The sequence below is a fragment of the Rhinatrema bivittatum genome, chromosome 1, assembly GCF_901001135.1.
Source record: "Rhinatrema bivittatum chromosome 1, aRhiBiv1.1, whole genome shotgun sequence".
NCBI classification, from domain to species: domain Eukaryota; kingdom Metazoa; phylum Chordata; class Amphibia; order Gymnophiona; family Rhinatrematidae; genus Rhinatrema; species Rhinatrema bivittatum.
This window is the reverse complement of record NC_042615.1, coordinates 711,492,302-711,510,331: the sequence shown is the minus strand read 5'-3', so window position 1 is coordinate 711,510,331 and position 18,030 is coordinate 711,492,302. Positions and strand designations below refer to the sequence as shown.

At 44.4% G+C, this 18,030-nt stretch overlaps 1 protein-coding gene across 1 annotated transcript in view; it reads left to right on the top strand.

The window, feature by feature from the left end:
• IPO11 (importin 11) overlaps positions 1 to 18,030 on the top strand; it is a 1,257,051-nt gene that overhangs the window by 807,550 nt on the left and 431,471 nt on the right. Inside the window, exon 27 of the mRNA XM_029576426.1 lies at positions 969 to 1,090. Within this exon, the coding sequence (XP_029432286.1) occupies positions 969 to 1,090 (122 nt within the window). The remainder of the gene's footprint in view (positions 1 to 968; positions 1,091 to 18,030) is intronic.

Here is an 18,030-nt window from a genome sequence, read left to right as displayed (position 1 = left end):
GAGCAGTACCTAAAATCTTGATATAAAATCTTGATATAATTATATTAAATTTGAATCTTATCTAGATCTTTGTAAATGTCCACTAAACACAATTACTCTTAATGTGCCAAAGTATACGTAAATTTACAAATAGTGTAAAGCATATAGGGATAGACTTAAAGATCTAAACTTGTATACCCTAGAGGAAAGGCAAGATAGGGGAGATATGATAGACATATTCAAATATCTCAAAGGTTTCCATGGACAGAAGGTGAGATTTTTTTCATTAGAAAACATTGGGTCATTCGATGAGGATGAAATTGGGTAGATTCCGGAGTAATCTTAGGAAATATTTCTTTACAGAGAGGGTGGTGAATACATGGAACAGCCTCCCAGTAGAGGTGGTAGAGAGAAAAACATGGGATAAATACAGGGGATCTCTAAAGAAGTGATGAGAATTATAATGCTAAATTAATTGGATGGATGGGCAGACTGGATGGGCAACGCGGTCTTTTTCTGCCGACATGATTCTATTATGAATTTGCATTAAATTAATAGTGATCAGTATTATTCAATTATTTTTCTGTCTTCTGAAGCCAGACAATCTGCTATGTAATTTGATTGAAATGTGGGTGGATCTCTAAAGAAATGATGAGAATTATAATGCTAAATTAATTGGATGGCTGGGCAGACTGGATGGGCAATGCGGTCTTTTTCTGCCATCATGTTTCTATTATGAATTTGCATTAAATTAATAGTGATCAGTATTATTCAATTATTTTTCTGTCTTCTGCAGCCAGACAATCTGCTATGTAATTTGATTGAAATGTGGGTGGATCTCTAAAGAAGTGATGAGAATTATAATGCTAAATTAATTGGATGGCTGGGCATGGGCAATACGGTCTTTTTCTGCCATCATGTTTCTATTATGAATTTGCATTAAATTAATAGTGATCAGTATTATTCAATTATTTTTCTGTCTTCTGCAGCCAGACAATCTACTAGGTAATTTGATTGAAATGTGGGTGGATCGCATGGACAATATCACACAGCCAGAAAGGAGAAAACTTTCGGCTCTGGCACTGCTTTCACTCCTCCCTTCAACCAACAGGTGAGTGAGAGATAAAAGATACCTTCTTGCATCCTCCTTTTAAACTATTTGTTTTTTCTTATGAAACACTGTTGATAGTCCTATATTGTTTGTATATAACTTTTTTTTGTTTGTTTTTTAAATTATTGGTGAGTAGAGGCTGGCCATTGTGATTAGTATGAAATGTTTTATAGTATGTCTGTGTTGGTTTATATTGTTACACCTTCTATGCATATTGTTCCAAACTTCTGTGAAGGTTGGAAATTCTTCACTGGAAGTTTTAGAAGAAGCGTGTAACTTTGAAGTGATATTAGATTCAAAGTTATTGTTATTGGCTTAGGTAAGGAGGTTTGTAAGGATATCATTCTTTGTTACATTTAATAAAACTGTTGAAGAATCTTCTACTGATTTGTGCGAGCTTTGGTCCTTTCAAAATTAGACTACTGTAATGCACTGTATATGGGATTATCAAAATACATAATCCAAAGTCTGCAATTTGTGCAAAATGTGGCAGTGAGAATGATATATGGTTTACAGTGGGAACAAAGTATTACTCTATTGGCTTCTTGTTGTTTAAAGGGTTCCATTTAAGATTTTGATATTACATAAATTCATATATTCTGATTCTTATAGTTTAATAAATAAGGTTCATAAATACAATGTGTCTTGTACACTACACTACTCTTCTCAGTTGATGCTTTCACTACCTTCAGGTAGTACTTAACCAACTGAGTAGAACAAGGGGAAGGGCTTTTTCAACAATGGGCCCTAGTTTGTGGAACACCTTAGCTGATTTGCAGGTCGATCCAGTATCGTCCGCTCGAGGATTGCCCGTCTGTAACGTGCTCGTAGCGCACAATTCGGGCGCGCAAGGCAATTCGGCGATACAGTCTCCAGTTTCACGCGTCCGTATCGCTTCTGAAAACAGACGCATAACCCTTTCCGCACCCGGCATGTAAATGAACGAAAAAGCTGTATAATGAAGGAATTAGCTATTCCCCTGCGATACTGTAACGGGCGCTGATATTATCTCCTCCGTAACCCGCTGTTCTGCCGCGGCCTTAACCTGCTAGTTTACCGCCTCCCCCTAGTAGGAGTTAGTGTAGTGTAGGGTAAAAACATTGCTTACCCGCCCTGGTCCCGTCCGGTCTCCTGCAGCCCCGTCCGGACCGGACGGGGCTGCAGGAGACCGGACAGGACCAGGGCAAAAAAAAACAAACGAAAAAGTAGCAAGGCTCGGGCCTGCTATGGTAAGTGTAAAAAGTGTAAAAAACAAAAAACCTGTGTGTTATATAAAAAAATAAAACAATTTTAAATACCTGTCGGAGGGCCGTGGGTCCAGGCGGCCGGTGGGCGGCGGGCAGCCATCAGCGGCATCCGGTAGTCCCTTCTCCCTTCCTCCCTCCCTCCCCTGCCTGGATGAGCGCCAAAATCGCACGGGCGGGTCGGCAGCGGGGGGGGGGCGGCAGCAGGATCCGGGAGCGGCGGGTAGGCAGCAGCGGGGTCCGGGGGGGCAGCGGCAGCGGGGTCCGGGTGGCAGCGAGATCCGGGGAGCCAGCAGCGGCAGCATGTTCGATCGGGCAGGCAGGTAGGTGGCAAAGTAAAGATGGCCGCCTGCACGGGAAAATCGTGCAATTGGCCGCTGAAGACGTGACGTCACGACGTTTGGCGTCACGGGGTGTGACGTAACGTCTTCAGCGGCCAATTGCACGATTTTCCCGTGCAGGCGGCCATCTTTACTTTGCCACCTACCTGCCTGCCCGATCGAACATGCTGCCGCTGCTGGCTCTCCGGATCTCGCTGCCACCCCCGGACCCCGCTGCCGCTGCCCCCCCCGGACCCCGCTGCCGCTGCCCCCCTGGACCCCGCTGCTGCCTACCCGCCGCTCCCGGATCCTGCTGCCGCCCCCCCGCCGCCGCCCCCCCCCCCCCCCCCCCCGCTGCCGACCCACCCGTGCGATTTTGGCGCTCATCCAGGCAGGGGAGGGAGGGAGGAAGGGAGAAGGGACTACCGGATGCCGCTGATGGCTGCCCACCGGCCGCCTGGACCCACGGCCCTCCGACAGGTATTTAAAATTGTTTTATTTTTTTATATAACACACAGGTTTTTTGTTTTTTACACTTTTTAAACTTTTTTACACTTCCTGGTGCCTGTCATTTCAAATGTCATTTGAAATGACAGGTACCAGCGCACCCAGGTTACTGTATAGGCGCTGTTACAGCGCCTATACAGTAAAATGGGTTGCGCAGGCATAACCCTTCCCTAACGCTTCACAGCCGCGGCATGCATTTGCATGCGATTAGAGGAGAGTATCGGGGAGTTAGTGAAGAGAACTGTGCGTGCGGGGAGGAAGGGTGCGCCTGACACTACCTCAGTGTTTTTACCGCGGCCTTACTGGATCGACCTGTTGGTAAGGTACAGCATTGTTTACAATTTTGCGAGCAAGTGAAAGTGTTTCTCCTTTTCCAGGCTTTAGGACAAGCTAGAATTGACGGGGATGGGTGAACAAAACCCTTAAGTAGCTAAAACAAATACTTCTATAGAAATGGTGAAAAAGGGCAATATCTGGGAGGAGACATGGCATTATAAATACAAAATATTTAAATAACTGAACTTATGGCTTAAGAGGTAAGAAGGGAGGCACTGTGGTTTAATTTGGAAATAAGGAATGGAAAATTTATTTATATTGGTATAATATACAGACCTCCATCACAGACAGAGGAGAAGGATAGAGATTTAATGGAGGATATTCACACTGTTAGGGAATTTTAATCTGCCTAATATTGATTGACATCCCAGCTGCAGTGTCTTCTAGAATCAGGGAGATCCTTGATTCTCTGCAATGAGAATTATTCTGTCAACTGGTAACAGAACCCGCAGGGGAGGGAGTGATACTGGACCTAGTGCTTACAATGGGAACAGTATCTCTGATGATGTAGCTGATGATCATCTGCGATCCTGTGATCACAGGATGGGTGTGGTTCAGTAATAGAGCACAAGAGGTGAATGTTCATGTAAAGGCAAGTGTCCTAGACCTTAGGAAAACAAATTTTGTTGAAACGGGGGAGTTCCTGAAGGGGGTCATTGGCTGTTTTGGAAAATCTAATTGAAATAGAAGAGCAGTAGGAAAAACTAAAAGGAGATATTATGAGGGCAATTCTTATTTTTGTTAGGAAAGAGAGAAAAGAGACCACTGTAGTTTTTTAAAGAAGCTGAAAAGGTAAGGAAGAAAAGATTAGTGTTCATAAACTACAAGAAATCACAGAAAATGGAAGACAAACAACAATATCTGGAAAAGCTAAAAGATGTTGGGAAAGGAGTCAGAAATGCAAAAATTCAAATAGAAGAAAAAATATCAAATACAGTAAAACAGGGGACAAAACCTTTTTTTTTTTTTTTTTTTAAAGATATGTTAATGATAGAAGGGAATTAAAAAGTAGCTTTGTGAGCTTCAGAGATGAAGGGGAGGAAAATGTAAAAGTTGATATCAAAAAAGAGAAATTGCTTAATAAATATTTCTTACATAGTAATGACGGCAGAAAAAGACCAAAATGATCCATCTAGTCTGCCCAGCAAGCTTCCCAAGGTAGCGACTGTAGCTCCGTGCAGGCTACCTCCACGTTTCTGTTAAGGGTATTAACTGCTGCTCCATGCAGGTTACCCCCAAGCTTTGTTATTTATTCCCATCCTTTAGCCTTTAGGGATCCACAGTGTTTATCCCATGCCCCTTTGATATCCTTCACAGTTTTATTCTTCACCCTCCGAAAGGGCATTCCAGGCATTTGCCACCCTCTCAGTGAAGAAATATTTCCTGACATTGGTTCTAAGTCTTCCTCCCTGGAGTTTCAAATCATGACCCCTAGTTCTAATAAATTGTTTCCAATGGAAAAGGTTTGTTGACGACCATGGATCATTGAAACCTTTCAAGTATCTAAAGGTCTGTATCATATCACCCCTGTGCCTCCTCTACTCCAGGGTATACATATTCAGGTTCTTCAACCTCTCCTCATTAGTCATTTGATGGAGACCACCCACCATTTTGGTTGCCCTTCTCTGGACGGCCTCCATCCTGTTTCTGTCTCCTTTGAGATATGGGCTCCAGAACTGAACACAGTACTCCAGGTGAGGCCTCACCAAGGACCTGTACAAGGGGATTATCACTTCCCTTTTCTTACTAGATATTCCTCTCTCTATGCAGCCCAGCATTCTTCTGGCTTTGGCTATCGCCATGTCACACTGCTTCGTCGACTTCTGGTCGTTAGACACTATCACCCCAAGGTCTCTCTCCTGCTCCATGCACATCAGCCCTTCACCCCCTATGTGTACAGTTCTTTCGGATTACAGCACCCCAGATGCATGACCTTGCATTTCTTGACATTGAATCCCAGCTGCCATATCTTTGACCACTCTTCCAGCTTCCTTAAATCCCGTCTCATTCTCTGTACTCCTTCCAGCATGCCCACTCTGTTGCAGATCTCAGTATCATCTGTAAATAGACAAACTTTACCTTCTATCCCATACATAATGTCATTCACAAAGATGTTGAACAGAACTGGTCCCAACACCGATCCCTGTGGCACTCCACTTAACACCATTCTCTCTTTAGAGTAGGTTCCATTTACCATCACCCATTGTCTTCTATCCGTCAACCAGTTTGTAATCCTTGCCAAGACCTTGGAGCTGACTCTCAAGCTTCTCATTTTGTTGATGAGTCTTCTATGAGGGACCGTATCAAAAGCTTTCCTAAAATCCAAGTAAATTACATTGAGCGCTCTTCCCTGATCCAGTTCTCTAGTCACCAAATCAAAGAAATCAATTAGATTTGTCTGACAGGATCTTTCCCTGGTGAATCCATGCTGCTTCTGATCGAGCAACCCACCAGATTGTAGATAGCTCACTATCCTTTCCTTCAGCAGAGTCTCCATTAATTTTCCCACCACCGAGGTGATGCTAACTGGCCTGTAGTTCCCAGCCTTTTCTCTGCTCCCACTCTTGTGAAGCGGGACCACCACCACTCTTCTCTAGTCAATAGGCACTATACCCTTTTCTAGGGATCTATTGAACAGGTCACACAGTGGACCCGCCAGCACATCTCTGAGTTCCCTCAGTATTCTGGGATAAACCTCATCAGGCTCCATGGCTTTGTCCACTTTCAGTTTTCTTTGCTCTTCCCATCATTATCATCCATAAATGGAGTTTCATCTACTCCACCCCCTTCTACATTCTTGATAACAAGTGATGGTCCTTCTCCAGGGTCTTCCTTAGTGAACACTGAACTAAAGTATTTGTTTAATTTTTCTGCTAATTCATCATCTCTCTCCACCCATTGATCCTTATCCCCTTTCAATTTCACTATACCACTATACACCTTTCTCCTTTCTCTGATAATTCTGAAAAATGTTTTGTCACCTTGTTTTATCTCCTTGGCAATCCTTTCCTCTGCCTAACTTGATTACTTTTTTCATCTCCCTCAGTTTTGCCAGATAATCCTCCTTGTGTTCCACTTTTTGGGATTCTTTATATTTCTTAAAAGCTGCTTTTTTTGCTTTTATTACATCAGCCACCTCTTTTGTGAACCATTTTGGATTCTTATTTCTCTTACTTTTGTTTACTTTTCTAACATATAGATTTGTTGCTTTTGTAATTGTTTCATTTAGTTTGGCCCACTGTTGTTCAACCTCTCCCATTTTCTCCCAGTCTTCAAGTTCTGCCTCCAGATATTTCCCTATTTCTACAAAGTCTGTTTTTTTGAAATTCAAAACTCGGGTCTTTGTGACACTTCTCCGGATTCTATTTGTAATATCAGACCATATTGTTTGATGACTACTGGTGCTGAGGTGGGCACTCACCCGGACATTAGACACATTAGCCCCATTAGTGAGCACTAGGTCAAGTATACCTCCCCTCCCTCGTGGGTTCCATTACCATTTGTTTGAACAGAGCGCCTTGCAGAGCACCCATTATCTCTTCTGTTAGATTCTGCAGAAGGGATTCTCCAGTCCAAGTCTGGCAGATTAAAGTCACCAGCAATCAACACTTCCCCCTTCTTTCCCACCTTTATAATGTTTTAGATCAGATCTCTATCTAGTTTTTCCATTTGAGTCGGAGGCCTGTATACCACGCCAGTAAAAATGGATGTACCGTCATCTTTTTTTTAGGACGGCCCATAATGCTTCTTCTTTACCCCACTTTCCTTGCAGTTCAGTTGCTTGGATATTATTTTTGACATAGTGCTACTTCTCCCCCTTTTTTGTCCTTTCTGTCATTCCTTAAGTTATAGCCTGGAGCCAAGACCACATAAAATGAATACAAATAAGACTGGTAGTGAGGTAAACCTCAAATTGATTTTCAGCGCAGTATGTTCATGAGGAGCTAACTAAATTTAAAATAAGGCGATGGGGCTGGATGGGATACATCCATGGGTATAAAGGAAAATTAGAGAAGTCCTGGTAACTTTACTGGCTGACCTTTTTAATGCTTCTTTAGAGTTGGGAAAGACCAGAGGTGGTTTTTTAGAGAACCACCTCTGGTCTTTCCAGGCCTTCTGGAGGCCTGGAAAGACCAGAGGTGGTTCTATTCATAAATGTAGATTTAAGGAGGAGGCTGGGAACTACAGACCAGTTAATCTGACTTCTGTGGTGAGAAAATTAATGGAATCACTGTTAAAACAGAGAATAATGCAGTTTCTAGAACCCAATGGATTGCATAATCCAAGGCAGCATGGTTTTATAGAGGTAAATCTTGTCAAATGAATCTGATCCACTTTGGGTGACCAGAGAGGTGGATCAAGAGATAGCACTAGACAGCAGAGTTGCTTACCTGAAACAGGTGTTCTCCGAAGATAGCAGAATGTTAATCCTTACACATGGGTGACATCATCTGATGCAGCTTGGCCCGGAACTTTGATTTCAAAGAATCTAGAACTTTCAAACATGCCCTATTGTGCATGTGCAGCTGTAGTTAACACCCTGCCCCCTAGGCAGAGTCTCTCGGTCCATGATATAGCTCAATGTTTCCCAACCAGTGAGCCATGGCACACTGATATGCTTTCAGACCTGATCAGTCTGCCATGGAAAAGACACCACTGCTTGATGCTAGGATCCAGAATGAGCACTTGGGCTCTGCTCTCAGCACCTCACAGCAACAAGAGTCACTAGCGGTGGTTTTTAAACATTTAGCAGCTCCTTTCTGAGAACATGTGTAATCATGCATGCCTCCTTTTCCTAGCTACAGCATGAGCCATGGAATGTGACAATTAATGGACCCTGTTTTGTGTGGCGTACACAGCAGCATCTTCATTTTCCTCTTCCTGGGCTTCTTCTGTTGAGTCCTTCCAGCTTCTTTCTTATCCTCAGGTTGAGTGAGACACGGAGAGCATGTACAGAGTACTGGATATGAGTGTTGGAATAATGGATATGAGTGCTGGGAGTGTTGTATCTCCCCTTCCTGAAGCAGAGGGAATCGGGGCCTCCTGATCTCGAAAAGCCTTCCTACTCGCCAGGTGAGAGTTGTCTCAGACAGGGTAGGCCATCACGGTAAGCAAAACGGTCCAACAACTGCTGCTGCTGGGCCAAAATGTCCACCCGTCCTGGCCTACAAGGAGATGCACCGATTCAAAAGAATCGAGACTCCAGTTTGGTGATAGACCTGCAAGAGACAGAGCTCCAGAGGCTTTCTCACGAAGGGGATTCAAATGTGAGCTAACATGGACAGGATTGAAATACATATTCCTTTTCTGAGGGAGTGGAAGACTACCGACACTACCTTCCTAGTATCCACACCCATAGGGGTTCGACCAGGAACCCAGTCTTCCTGTGACTGCGGTGCACAACCTGTTGTGCTTGCCACGAGGGAAATGCACACACACATGCAATAAAGGGCAGCTGGAAGAATAGTGCCTTCCACTTTAAAATTGTGATAGGTACTTGTATAGCGGTATGCCATCCTGCAGATGGCAGTACACCTACACACCCACTCCCACAGCAAAGCACCACCTGTTAAGTCAGTAGTTGTGCACTGCCAAAAAGCAATCACAGAGTGTAAAATGACACCCTCCTAGCCATTGGCCCCTAGCACCCCTATGGTGTGGGACAAATGAGAAGGCAGATATCTTGATGCTACAGTGGCAGAATCCTGACATGGCTGTATACCGCGCCGACAGAGAGAATGCCACATACCAGCGCCTGAGATGCTTGGAGTAGACCTCCACTGTGCTCGACCGCACAAGCTGCACTCCACTGTCGAACTAATTCCCAATGGAGTCAATAGGAGCAGCGCGACGACAACAATCCCAGTGCCACTGGGGCTCTTAATATGACATGGTGGTTGGTGGCATTCTGTGGAGTCATGCCCATAACCTCATAACGCTCCAAGAGACACTGAACACAGTCTTTGAAATGGCATCATGAATGGCAGCAAGGAAGCCCATGGTGACCGATGGTGCTCTATGTTAGTGTCCTGCTACATCTGACAGCATCCACTGGTGCCTACCATGGTGATGGCACCTGCGGTGTCCATAGCACACTCTCACTCAACAGCAATGGATCGCATCAATAGCACCAAGCAATGCTGTGCCCAGGGTTTCGACAGCGCTTGACCGCGCTAAAGATTCTCCAGTTCGATTAGTATACAGCGACATCTATACTTAAAGCCATGGACAACGGACAATCCCACATACTTGCACTATTAGATATCTCTGCGGCATTTGATACCGTAAACCACCTCACACTCATCAAACGCCTCATGGAAATTGGCATTGCTGGCACAGCCCTACTATGGTTCCAATCATACCTTAGTGACAGAAGCTACAGTGTAAAAATTGGTTGTAACAAATCTAACCCTGTCAAACTATCTCAAGGAGTACCACAGGGTTCATCCCTCTCTTCTACACTATTTAATATATACCTCCTCCCCCTCTGCCAACTCCTCTCGAAACTGGGTATCCAGCACTTTATATATGCTGACAACGTGCAGATACTCATCCCTATTAATGATTCCATTGCAAACGCAATGAAGATCTGGAACTCTGCACTATCTGAGATAAATAAACTGCTCTCCGATAATTTCCTTGCACTCAATACTAACAAAACAGAGCTACTCATTCTCTCCCCTCCCAACAACCCTTCACGCAGTCTCTCCCCCACACCCTCACTACCCAGTTGCCCTCCTACTCTACTAGTCCGCAACCTTGGCATTATGATAGACGATCAATTTAATCTCAAAAAATTCATTTCAGCCACCATAAAAAGTGGATTTTTCAAACTCCACACCTTGAAGAGAATCAAACCTCTTCTTCATACCTCTGACTTCCGCACAGTTCTGCAAGCTATGATCCTGTCCAAACTTGATTATTGCAACGCTATCCTCCTAGGCTTACCAAAAAGTACCCTACAACCTCTACAGTTATTACAAAATGCTGCAGCACGCATCCTTACCAACACTCACCGTCATGACCACATTACTCCCGTCCTTCAATCATTACATTGGCTCCCCGTAGCCTCCAGGATAGTATATAAAGTACTCATGCTCATACACAAAGCCATTCATAACCATGACATGCAATGGTTCCCTGAACATCTCCTGCTTCACGCTCCGACAAGACCCACAAGAACGCATCACCTGGCCAAACTCCAGATACCCTCTCCAAAGTTCATGAAGCATACCACCTTTAGAGAGCGATCTTTCATCATCGCAGGAACCGCCCACTGGAATAAAATGCCTTCCCAATTACGCCAGGAACCTTGCCACAAAAAATTCAAGCACAATCTTAAAACATGGCTGTTCAAAATAGCATACCCTGACTAACGATTTGTCTCTCACCTAAGATATGACTTGACCGCCTAACCGACTGCCCACCTGACCCTCGCCCTTTCTTTTTTCTCTCCCTACCCAATTGACCCTCACCCTCGCTATCTTCTCTCCCCCCCTCCCAACCTCTTGAGGTCTTCTCCTCATCTTCCCCTTCCATCGTTCACTTCACCCTGCTGATTTTCCTGATTGCTTTATATAACTTTATTGTTGAAACTAACATGTACATTTGTATATATATCTCGTATTATCATCCCCTGCCCTATTAACCGCTACCTGTTAATGTTATTATTGTAAAGCTTGTTCCTAAGTTATTATTATTATTATTATTATTGTAAAGCTTGTTGCTAAGTTATGTTACATTGTGAACCGAGGTGATGTTTTGCAAACGTGCCTCGGTATATAAGAAACCATTAAATAAATAAATAAATAAATCTCCATGGCACCCCAGGTGCCTGCAGACGTCGAGAACCCAGCAGCACCCATGGCCATCAGCACCCGAAGGCGCTGATGACTTACTAACTAACGAAACTTTTTTTGGGGTCAGCGGCACCAATGGGGAGACCGTGGTGCCTGAAGGTGTCAATGGACCTGCAGTACCGATGATGACAGCAGCGCCTGAAAGCAGAGGCTCTGCGGCCCCAAAGGAACAGATTACTGCTAGCATCTTCGATGGTTCCCCTCGTCTCACCTATACGCCCAAGGGCATCGATACTGCAAGCTCGATGGCGTCCCTCACCAGAGCCCAGGGCTGTCAATAGCCTTGACCACAACCAGGCACTCATCAGCACCAGTGGTGCATCCATGGTGCCCGACAGCCGTAGGCCAATGATGTGATACTACGATGCCCCTCGGTGCCCTGTTTGGATATCGCAAAGGGGCCTTGAGCACACCAGGCCACTGCTCACCCTGGATACCTCTGTGTTCCACGGGTCAAAAGGCGAACCTGGGGCTCAACAGTACCATGGATGTCCAAGGCTCAAATCCCCTGTCTCCCAAGGGCTTCAGTGATGCTCAAATGCTCTCAGGAGCCCTGATAGTCTATGGCCTTGAGGGCAACCAGGGCGCTCAATGGCAGTCCCGGTGCTTTGTCAGTGGTCCTCAACATTGTTGAGAGTGGCAACGAATTGCATCACTGGCAAACATGCCCCATGGCCTCTATGGCATTTAATATCGAAGGCAGTTCTGATGGTGTAGAAGGTGACCATGGTGCTTGATGCAGTACTGCTGTCCGACGTGTTTCGGACCATGACACTAGAGGTCAGTGCTGCTACTCCACAATATTGCAGCCCATGGAACTTGATGATGCTCAGGTTAATGCCGTTCTCCTGATGCATCGAGAATCCATGGCACTCGATGGTGTCTACGGTACCCACAGTCAATAGTCCTTACGGCATGAACCTCGATGACATCGAAGTTGACCATGGCACTCAATGATGCAGTCCTGACATCACATCAGATCATCTGTGCACTCGCACGGCTATGCACGGTGAACCGTTACCTGAGCATTATTTATTTATTTAAGAACTTTTCTATACCGGTATTCGTGGGTACATCATATCGGTTTACAGATAACTTGGCACCGAAGGTGCAGCAACAACGCTTCTTGCCCAGGCTCCTGCTCACCTTCTCTCACAAGGAGACTGCACTGCCATCATAGACAAGCAGGAGGGGAGACTGTCATACAGGGCTCCTACCCGTGGAGACTAGTTCCTTAGAATGTGGAGAAGATGAGCTCTCCCCCTACAGGAATGGTGTAGTCCTTGGTCTTTGCACTGTTCGATCCTCTATCGATGCTGATTGATTGGTGAAACAACATAGAACTCCTGCCTGAGTAGAACTCAGGCAAATCCCCAGACTCAGCAACCTACATGGATTACCCACAGTCTGTCAGTCCTGCTAGCACCAAACAAAGGTACAAAAACAGACAGAGCAAGGAGAGGATATAGAAACTAAGCTGCAGTATTAATGTAATTAAGGATAGATTAGACACTGTTAGGCCGCACAGCATTACTGAGGGCCCACCATGCGGTTGGCAGAGACTGGAAAGAGGAGAAAAAAATAAAAACTAAAATAAATTACCATAAGGTAAAGGAAAAAAAAAAAAACAGCTGCAGCTCTAGAAAAAATCACATTATAAAAACTATGAGGAGAGAGCAAAGCTGAATACCGTGACACGGGGTGGTTCTATAATGAGGCAGGGTGAGGCGGCCACTACAGGCAGCAAATTTTCGAAGCGGGAAAAACTGCCTCCCCCCCAAACTCCTCTAGAAGCTGCCTCACCCTGCCGCCAAAGCAACAAAGGTCCCGTGCAGAATTCTTCCTCCCCCTCCCCTACCTGCACAGAAAATGGCAAAGATGGAGGAGAGCTCGTCCCACTTGTGGCAAAGATGAAGACCCCCTGCGTGCCACAAGCAGAGCATGTCCCGCTCGTAGTGAAGATGAAGGACCACAGCTTACTGCGAGGGTGGGGTGGGGGTGGGGGGAGCCATCTCATCTCATCCCTCGTCTCAGGCAACAGATTGCCTTGAGCTGCCCCTGCCATGACACACATGGCTCCCGTGACCACACGGCTCCACGGGAAAAAAAGAGATCGAGGGACTCAGCCTAGAAGGCAGGGTGATAACTACAACTGCACATACTCAGTAGGGCATATTTTAATGTTCTACATTGAGTTCAAACTTTTAGACTGGGCTCTGTCCAATGATGTCATCCATATGTGAGGGCTGCCATCCTGCTTGTCCTCAGATTTCAGTAAGGCCTTTGACATGATTCTACACAGGAGACATAAGTAAATTGAGCACCCTTGGTATGAACTTAGAATGACTGACTGGATTTGAAACTGGCTGATTGGGAGGCGACAAAAGATAGTGGTTAATGGAGTTTACTCCGAGGGGGGAAACATTATTAGTGGTGTTCCTCAGGAATCAGTACTGAGGGTGATTCTTTTCAACATTTTCGTGAATAACATAGCAGAAAGATTGTCAAGAAAGATTTGTTTTTATGCCTGTGATATCAAACTTTGCAACAAGGTAGATAGCCAGGGAGGTTTCTAGCATAGCTTGAGGAATAGTCTAGAGACTAGATTTAATGCTTAAAAATAGAGTAATGCATTTAGGATACAAAAACCAAAGAGAGAGTTACGGTATTGGAGTTAAAAGTTTCTAAGCATAAAGGAAGAGCAAGATATGGGGGGTAATTATATCTGATGATCTTAAAGTGGCCAAACAGGTGGATAAAGCGATGGCAAAAGCCAAAAAGATTCTTGGCTGCATAGGGAGAGGAATGGTCAGCAGGAAAAGGGAGGTGATATTGCCTCTGTATAGGTCCCTGGTGAAACCTTATCTGGAATACTTTGTACAGTTTGTTTATTTTTTTTATTTATTTAGACATTTTATATACTATTGTTACAAAAGTAACATTCATAGCTACAAATCAACAAATAAGGATGGGATACAGAGGTAGTATTCATAAACTAAAGTCTATCAAATGAAATGTTCCAATATATTTGATCAAGGATCTGGAACATAGGCAAAGATAACAGACAGTAAAATAAATAAAATAACTGTCGCTTTTTAATTGCTACGTTATTTTGATTCTTGAATTCTCTCTCTCGATAAGTTTATTCCTCATGCTTCAATTAGAATCTCCTGTCCTTCTTGTTATTGTAGTTCTCTCCATTCTAATGTTTCTAAGTTAGGTTATAAGCATTGTTTAATAGCTGTGATTTTAGTTCACATTTAAATCTCTCTCTGGTATCAAACGTAGCATCTCAGGTAGGGAATTCCAAAGTTTTGGAGCTGCTATGGAAAATACACGATTTCTTACATTTGTCAGGTGTGTGCTCCTTATTGTGGGTACAGTCAGTAGTCCTTTATTTTGAGATCTTTGTGTTTGCTGCAGTGTATATGGTTGTAATGACACGCCTATCATACCTGTTATTTGAGTGAAAGATTTTGAATATTAACGTTAATTCTTTAAAATAGATTCAGTATTGTACTGGTAACCAGTGCAGTGAAATCAACAAGAGTGTAATGTGATCGAATTTCCTAGTTCCTAACAAAAGTCTTGCAGCAGGATTTTGTGGTATTTGTAATGATTTTGGGAGCTATGCGGGAAGACTGAGCAATAAGGAGTTACAGTAGTCTAGGTCTGAGAAAATTAGAGTTTGCAATACATTTCTGAAGTCTTCGAGAGGTGTTAAAGGTTTCAACCGATGTAATATACGCAGCTTGACATATTCTGTCTTGATTAATTTATTGATATGCTTTTTCATAGTAAGGTTCTCATCTAGCTGTATCACTAGATCCTGTACTTGATTTGAGGGGGTAATTTGAAAATTATCCAGGTTTAGGATTAGTGGTTTAGCTATTGAAGAGTTTCAATTTAACCAAATGATTTCAGTTTGTTTTTTTTTTAATTTAATGTTATTTTAAGATTCGATAGTTCCTGCTGTATTGTTTTCTTGTAAGTTGAAAGTGTCGATACTGTATGTTCAAATGCTTTAGAGAATGGAATGTAAAACTATATGTTGGCATACAGGAAGAATGTAATTCCTAAATCCACCAATAGTTTGCACAGTGGGAGCATATAGATATTGAATAGAGTTGCCAAGAGTGCAGAGCCTTGAGGGACACCTGTATCAATCTGGTAAGTATCAGATATGTGATTGCCCTGTTTGACTTAGAATGCTCTATTAGATAGGAAGGAAGAGAACCATTTGAGAACACTACCTTCGATTCCAATATTGAACAGCTGATAGCACAGTAGGTGATGGTCTACAGTGTCAAAGGCGGCTGGTAAGTAGATTAGCATGAGAAAATAAGATTCATCCGCATCAAATCCTCATAAAACTGAGTCCATTAAATAGAGGAGTAGTGTCTCAGTTGAACGTTGTTTCATAAATCCGAATTGATTTGGGAAAAGAATATCTTGGTCTGCCAAGTGATTTACCATTTGGGTTACTACTGCTTTTCCAAGTACTTTTGATAGAAAAGGCAGATTGGATATCGGACAATAGTTGTCCCAATCATCAATTCTGCCATTTTTATTTTTGGGAATCTGCTTTATCACAGCTTGTTTTAATCCATGTGGTACAATTCCTTCTGATAAAGAATGATTAATTAAGGTTGATATTGTCGGGGTGATAACATGATGTACTTGTTTCAAGGAACTTGCTGGGATTGGGTCACATTGGTGAGTAGCTGGCTTAATTTTAGCAACGATTTGACTGATTTCAATATTCATTACTCTGTTGTATGTGGACCACTTAATATGTCCATGTGAATCTTTAGGTGCTCTTCTTGGAGCACAGATAGCGAATTGAGTTTTTGAACCTATTGATTTTATCTAAAAAGGATGAAGCATATTCATTGCAAGCGGCCTTTGAGAAGTTATAGTTTCTCCAGATGGAAGATGACAGGTGTTTAATTAGATGTTTAACAACATCAAAGAGCAATTTAGAATTAAAAATTACCCCGTGAATCTGTTTAGCATAGTAATCTTTCTTTGCTTTATTAGTTGTGCACAATATTTTGTTTGGAGCGCTTTATATTTTCCTAGCGAAAATAGCCAGTTCTGGAGACTGCACCTTCAAAAGGATATAAACCGGTTAGTTGTTCCAGAGGATGGCTACTAAAATGGTCCATGGTCTTCGTTTTAAAGCGAGTGGGGATAGACTTAAAGATCTAAACATGAATACCAGAGAGGAAAGGCAAGATAGGGGATATAAAACAGAGATATTTAAATATCCCAAAGGTTTCTATACACAGGAGACTAACCTCTTTCACCAGAAAGGAAGTTCTAGAACATGGGATGAGTGTGAAGGGGGGGGTAGACCTAGGAGAAATCTTAGTGTTAAGCTCCTGTCCGCAGACCCCATCCCGCGAGCAGACCCTCACCTACCTCCATCTTCATGGTCGTTGCCGCCTCAGACTGCCACTGTTGTTCCGGCCCAACGTTGCTAGTGCGGCCGGATGCCACCGACGTCCCTGTTCGTGGCTGGAGCCGCCGCAGCTGACTTCACCTCCGCTGTGGGGAAGTCTCCGCTGGGATTCCCTCAGGCAGCAGGAGGCCACCACTGCTGCTCCTTCCCTCTTCGCGCTGGAGCCACCGGCGGACAGTGTCTTCGCAGCCCTAGTGTCGCCACTGCCACTCCCTTCTCCTACGCAGCCCAAGCGCCACCATCAGGGTGTCTCCTCGCAGCAGGAAGTCGCCTTCGGTCTGTCCTCTCCCCTCCATGCAGCAGGATGCCGCTGCAGGCCTCTGCTCCTCCATCCTTCCTCTGGGCTTTCTCTAGGCGCGGGCGCGCATCTCTTCTTCATATTTAAAAGGCCAGCAGCAGGAAACAATCCATGGCCCCTCCAGATGATGTCATCACAGCACTTCCTGGTCCAGCCCTATAAGAAAACCCTGCTTCAGTTCCTCAGGGCCTTTGAATTGGATTCCATGGTCGTCCATGTCTCCTTTTCTCCGGTCAAGGTCTTCCGTGGTCTGCTCCTATCCAGATGGCTTCGTGTTCCATGTTCTTCGTGTTCCTAATCTTCTCCGTCTGATGTTCCTAGTCTCGTCCCTTGTCGGAGTTCCTTCGTTGCTTGTTCCAGAAACCCTGATGTTCCTCTTCCTACTCCTGATCCCTCTTGTCCAGGAGCCCTGATGTTCTTCGTCCAGAAGCCCTGGTGTTCTTCATCCAGAAGCCCTGACATTCCTCTTCTCATTCCTGATGTCCCTTGTCCAAGAGCCCTGATGTTCTTCTTGCAAGTCCTGATGTCCCTCATCCAGGAGCCCTGATATTCTTCTTCTGATGTTCTGGATGTCCGTGTTCCACTCCGTGTTCAGCTACCCGTTCACCTTCCAGGTTCCTTGCTACTCAATCTTTCTGGGCGTGCCACCATTGTGGTCCGTGACCAGCCCAGGGGGGGCTGTATAGGGCGCCTTGTGGTACAAGGCCTAACTTCATCCATGCAGTGCTCTGTAAGGCCCTTGTTTTTATTGCCAAGCCCTGCTCCTGAATTCCAAAATCCGTCTCTTGAATCTGGGGTCATGTATCTTGTCCCGGTCTTTGGAGTACCTTGCTTGCCTCTGTCCATGCCCAAGACTCTGAGAGAACCTGCTCAGGTCCAGCGTGGTCCACAACCAGCCACAGGCAGCTGTGC